Consider the following 5,287-nt stretch of genomic DNA (forward strand, 5'->3'; position numbering starts at 1 on the left):
TACATTAATGAGGAAAAAAAATTAACTTAAATGATTTTAGCAAATGGCTGCAATATAACAAAGAGTGAAAAATTTAAGGGGGTCTGAATACTTTCCGTACCCACTGTATATCATTTTTTCTTGTCTTAATTTTATGTCATTTTATTATCTCTTTGCAGGATGTCCTGGTTACTACTATGGTGAAGGATCTTTTTCCTGGGATGACATGTATATTAGACGTGTTTTTATACGAAAGGTAGCAGATTAAATATTTACACTTAATTATGTAAAGTATAGAGGACAATCAAATCAAAATGTTTGTACAAAAAAAAATATTACTCTTACTCTTCTCATATTCTTGCAGGTTTATTCAATTCTGATGATGCAGCTCTTTTCAACAGTAGCAGTTATTGCTCTCTTCACATTCTGGTGAGTAACTGATTCTTACTATATTACTAATATATGACAATGTCTCATCACTGAATTACACTGTCGAGCAAAAGTTTGGGGACAGGAAGTTTTCACAAAAAAATATTGTTTTCAACATTGATAATAATCAGAAATGTTACTTGAGCAGCAAATCAGCATATCAGAATGATTTCTGAAGATCATGTGACACTGAAGACTGGAGAAATGATGCTGAAAATTCAGCTTTGATCACAGCAATAAATTACATTTTTACAAAATATTCATACAGAAAACAGTTCTTTTAAATTGTAATAATATTTCACAATATTAGGTTTCTTTTACTGTATTTACTTTTTAATAACTAAATGCAGCCATGGCTTCTTTCAGAAACATGAAAAAATCTTACTGACCTCAAAACTTTTGAACGATAGTTAATGTTATGTATCAATTATGTGTAAGCATATTCGATTGTATATTAACTATTTGACATTCCTGATCCTTTTCTCTCTGCTTTAGTGCTCCAGTGAGGATATACATTCAGACACATCCTGTGTTATACTCCATGTCCAAGTATGTGAAACTGCAGTTTAATCATTAATTAAAATGTTTAAAGCCATAAATGCTCTAAAATGTTAACGACTTGGTCATTTATTTCAGTATACTAACTGTATCTCTAACTCAAGTAATGTTTGTATTTTGCAGTCTTCTCTTTCTTGTCACATATATCTCATTGGCTTGCTGCGGTGATTTGAGGTAAATCAATAAACTGTTAATAAATTGCAGTTGTAGTTATATACTGGTTAAACACTCATCTCTTATATGAAAAAAAAAGAAAACTGGGAAAACATCATAATAATAGTGGCATCCATCTTTTCATTTCTGTATTACAGGAGGCAGTTTCCATGGAATCTTATTCTGCTTACAATCTTTGTGAGTATCAAGATGCATTAAAGGAATAGCTCACCCCAAACAATTTGCTGTAAATTTACTAAACCTCAGACCATTTAAGATGTAGATGTTTGTTTGTTTGTTTTTTCATGGATTTGGAGAAATTTAGCACTGCAGTTAAGGATACTCTGCAGTGAATGGGTGCCGTCAGAATGAGAGTCCAAACAGCTGATAAAAACATCACAATAATCCACAGCACTCCAGTCCATCAGTTAACATCTGGAGAAGACAAAAGCTGTGTTTGTAAGAAATAAATCCATCATTAAAGCATTTTAACTTTAAACCGTTGCTTCAGGCTAAAAAAAAATATATATAAAAATAGAGTCCATAATCTATAATAACGCTTCCTCCAGTAAAAAAAATCTATCTCCTGTTGTCTCTCACATCAAATCCACTGACATATGTGATTAGGGCTGTTTTGGACTGTTTGGTTCATAAATGTTGCTTAGATCTGTGCATATTTCCTGATTCAGATGAGATGAGAAGACTTCACTGGAAGAAGTCTTATTATGGATTATGGACTCATATTTTAGCTAGCAGCAAAGATTTGAAGTTAAAAAATGACTTGATGGATTTGTTTCATGGATGGATACAGTATGAACACATAGCTTTTGGCTTCTCAAGATGTTAACTGATGGACTGGAGTGCTGTGGATTATTGTGATGTTTTTATCAGCAGTTTGGACTCTCGTTCTGACGGCACCCATTCACTGCAGAGCATCCACTGGAGGATGGAGGATCCATCAAAAAAAGAAAGAAAGAACGTAAGAAAACATTTTTTCTTGGAGCGAACTAATCCTTTTAAAATTTCATCCACTTTGACTTATAATTGTACACTTACATACTTAAATCTGTCCCTCACCCCAAGTAAAGTGCATGTTGTCCTTTGGTCTAATTAATTTCTAGTATTTTAGAATTTCTAGAGTCATAATTTAGAGTGTATACTGTGGATTGCATTTTTTTTAAATCATTGCATTAATATAAATAAAAAATATACTAGATTTTTAAATGTTCTTTTTTCCCCTCTGTCGTTCATTTTGCATGCTTTTGTGCGAATGCAGACTCTGAGCATGGCTTGCATGTTGGGTTTCATCTCTAGGTAATGACATGTCTGTTGTGTGTGCATGCTTTTCCAAACATATTTTTTTGAAGTCTACAAGATATGTTCAATTTCTACTGAACATAACAGTACCTGTTCTTACTTCTGCCAGTTTCTACAACACCAAGTCTTTAGTGCTGTGCATTGGCATCACTGCCACAGTGTGTCTGTGTGTCACCATCTTCAGCTTTCAGAGCAAGGTGAGCAAATGCTGGAAGAATTATTCCAACTATAAATACTAATAGACTTTTTAGTGTACATCAGTGTATTTTATTATATTTGTGTTACCAATGATATATGCACATGTAAAATACAATAATATTAAAATTCTAAAGTGTTGTTTTTTGACTCTCTAGATTGACATCACCTCTTTCCAAGGTCTGCTCTTCATTCTGTGTATGGTCATGTTTTTCTGTGCTATTGTCATGGGATTTGTGGTTCCCTTTGGCTATGTAAGTATCCAAAAATATAAGTAAACTAGATTAAAAAAAAGAAGAAAATAAAATAAAAGGTTGTCAGGACAAACTTTGACATTGGCTTGATAAAGCCTGACCAGAAAGTTTGAATTTTGAAGTTTGAAGCAATTTTAAGTTTAACATAGTTTTTAAAAGCTCAACATTTGAAGGTTTTAAGGCCATGCAGTCTCTCAGACCGACAATTTGGGTCACAGGTTATTTTAAGATCTAGTTCTCACTGTTAACTCACTATTAACCCACTATTAACTATGACTTTTGCCTCAATAAACTTCTAATTACTGCTTATTAATAGTTAGTAAGGTAGTTGTTAAGTTTAGGATTAGGGATGTAGAATATGCTCATTCAGAATATGTGCTTTATAAGTACTAATAAACAGCCAATATGCTAGTAATACACTCTAAAAAATGCTGGGTTAAATTCAACTCGGTACTGGGTAAAATAGGGACAAACCCAGAAATTGGGCTGTTTTGACCCAGCGGTTGGGTTAAATGTTTAACCCAACCTTCTGGGTAGTAACCCAACCGCTGGGTCAAAACAACCCAATTGCTGGGTTTGTCCCTATTTTACCCAGCACTAGGTTGTATTTAACCCAGCATTTTTTAGAATGTATGCATGCAACTAGTTAGTAAATAGTGAAAATTGGTCCCTAAACGAAAGTGTTACAGACAAATCAGTAGCAATGCTTTCACGTTGCTAGAATATTGTGATAGTTTGATGGTCATAGCTCTAAAGCTCGAGGAGTTACAGTCACACTCTAAAAAATGCTGGGTTAAATACAACCCAGTGCTGGGTGAAATATGAACAAACCCAGCAAGTGGCTTGTTTTGACCCAGCGGTTGGGTGAAATGTTGAACCCAACCTTCTGGGTAGTAACTTAACCACTGGGTCAAAACAACCCAATAGCTGGGTTTGTTCATATTTTACCTAGCGCTGGGTTGTATTTAACCCAGTGCAGAAATGTTAGTTTCAGGAGAATAATAATTTTAGGTTTAAACAGAATAGCAATATGATGGCTTTCTCAAGTCAACATAAATGTAGCAGCACCTGAACACCTTACTGAGTTTTTAACAAACAAGTTGAGGACTGTATTTTTGGTTTTAGATAATTATAGTCCTAATAGCTATAATCGTCCTAGTCCTAATCTGTACAAAAGCATTAACAGTCCAAATATAGATACTAGTCACTTTCTAACTGCTTTGTCTTTTGAAAGGTTCCCTGGTTGCATGCAGTCTACGCCAGCATAGGAGCTGTTGTCTTTACCATGGTGAGAAGCAGATTAGTCAAGAAAGGATTATGGTTTTAAATGATGCTTATTTAATCATGTGATTAAGGTGATGTAACGTTGACTGACCTGTATCTCTTTCTCTTCTCTCGCATCTTCTGTCCCAGTTTCTCGCCTTTGATACACAGCTGCTGATCGGGAACAAGCAATACGCAATGAGTCCTGAAGAATATATCTTTGCAACACTCAGTCTCTACCTGGATATTGTGTACTTGTTCACGTTCCTGCTGCAGTTGTTTGGTAATGGTAGAGAATGAGCATGCTTGTGTTGTAATAATGTCTGTCACGTACAATACTGATAGCTAATGTTTCAAACTGTTCTGCAACCTCAACATTTTTAGAACAACATGTGGCCTTTTATTTACTGTTTAAAGAAAATCAACTTTGTAGGAATGTTTTCTCAGGTTCTGAGATATGCACTTCATGTGTTATTCAAAGGTCAAAGTCGAAAACTTTTCACATGACTAAATCATTGTGATTATATTTGGTTGCACCAAAACATGTGCAAAGATTGAAAATACAAATTAAGATCCATCAAATCTGGGCTCTTATCATTAACTATTGGCTTAAAAGGAGCTACAAAAATGAAGTAAGGTCTTTTTTGCTTATGACAAATGATTTTATTTATAATTGTATGTCAATAACAATTTTCACTCAGCTGGCAGTTGAAAGTTCAAATGGGGAGTTTATATTAAGCTCTATTATTTTCACACCAATAATCTATTTATTTTTTATATAAATGTTATGCGGTCATTGAGTGTGTTAAAACAACTGAATATTCTGAAACTGTGTTATATAAATATTTGATTATCACAATTTGACATTGTGAGATCATTCATTTTGCAATGCACTGTAGTATTGTAACTTTCGCATACAGGTTATTCCGTATTCGACAGTTCATCATATATCATCTGCTGCCGGTTCAATGTACTGTTTCAACTTAAGCCTGTCCTCATTAAGGGATTCATATTTCATATGTCTATGAAAAATAAATGCATAGAAATTATTGATAGACAGATACTAAACTGTGTTTACAAATTGAGGTGTGCAACACATCAGGCATCGGGAATGCATGACACCCCCCCCCCCCCCCCAA

General features: G+C 34.2%; 1 protein-coding gene across 1 annotated transcript in view; it reads left to right on the plus strand.

Annotated features, from left to right (window-relative positions):
* The window catches only part of LOC107730619 (protein lifeguard 2-like), a 7,737-nt gene extending 2,470 nt beyond the window's left edge, over positions 1-5,267 (plus strand). The window contains exons 3-12 of the mRNA XM_016541481.1: positions 159-235; positions 344-408; positions 904-957; positions 1,090-1,140; positions 1,278-1,317; positions 2,396-2,433; positions 2,546-2,633; positions 2,790-2,885; positions 4,120-4,173; positions 4,299-5,267. Of these exons, the coding sequence (XP_016396967.1) occupies positions 159-235; positions 344-408; positions 904-957; positions 1,090-1,140; positions 1,278-1,317; positions 2,396-2,433; positions 2,546-2,633; positions 2,790-2,885; positions 4,120-4,173; positions 4,299-4,448 (713 nt within the window). The 3' untranslated portion in view covers positions 4,449-5,267. The remainder of the gene's footprint in view (positions 1-158; positions 236-343; positions 409-903; positions 958-1,089; positions 1,141-1,277; positions 1,318-2,395; positions 2,434-2,545; positions 2,634-2,789; positions 2,886-4,119; positions 4,174-4,298) is intronic.
* The last annotated feature ends 20 nt before the right edge of the window (positions 5,268-5,287 follow it).

The sequence above is a fragment of the Sinocyclocheilus rhinocerous genome, unplaced genomic scaffold (assembly GCF_001515625.1).
Source record: "Sinocyclocheilus rhinocerous isolate Xijiao unplaced genomic scaffold, SAMN03320098_v1.1 scaffold1449, whole genome shotgun sequence".
NCBI classification, from domain to species: Eukaryota; Metazoa; Chordata; class Actinopteri; order Cypriniformes; family Cyprinidae; genus Sinocyclocheilus; species Sinocyclocheilus rhinocerous.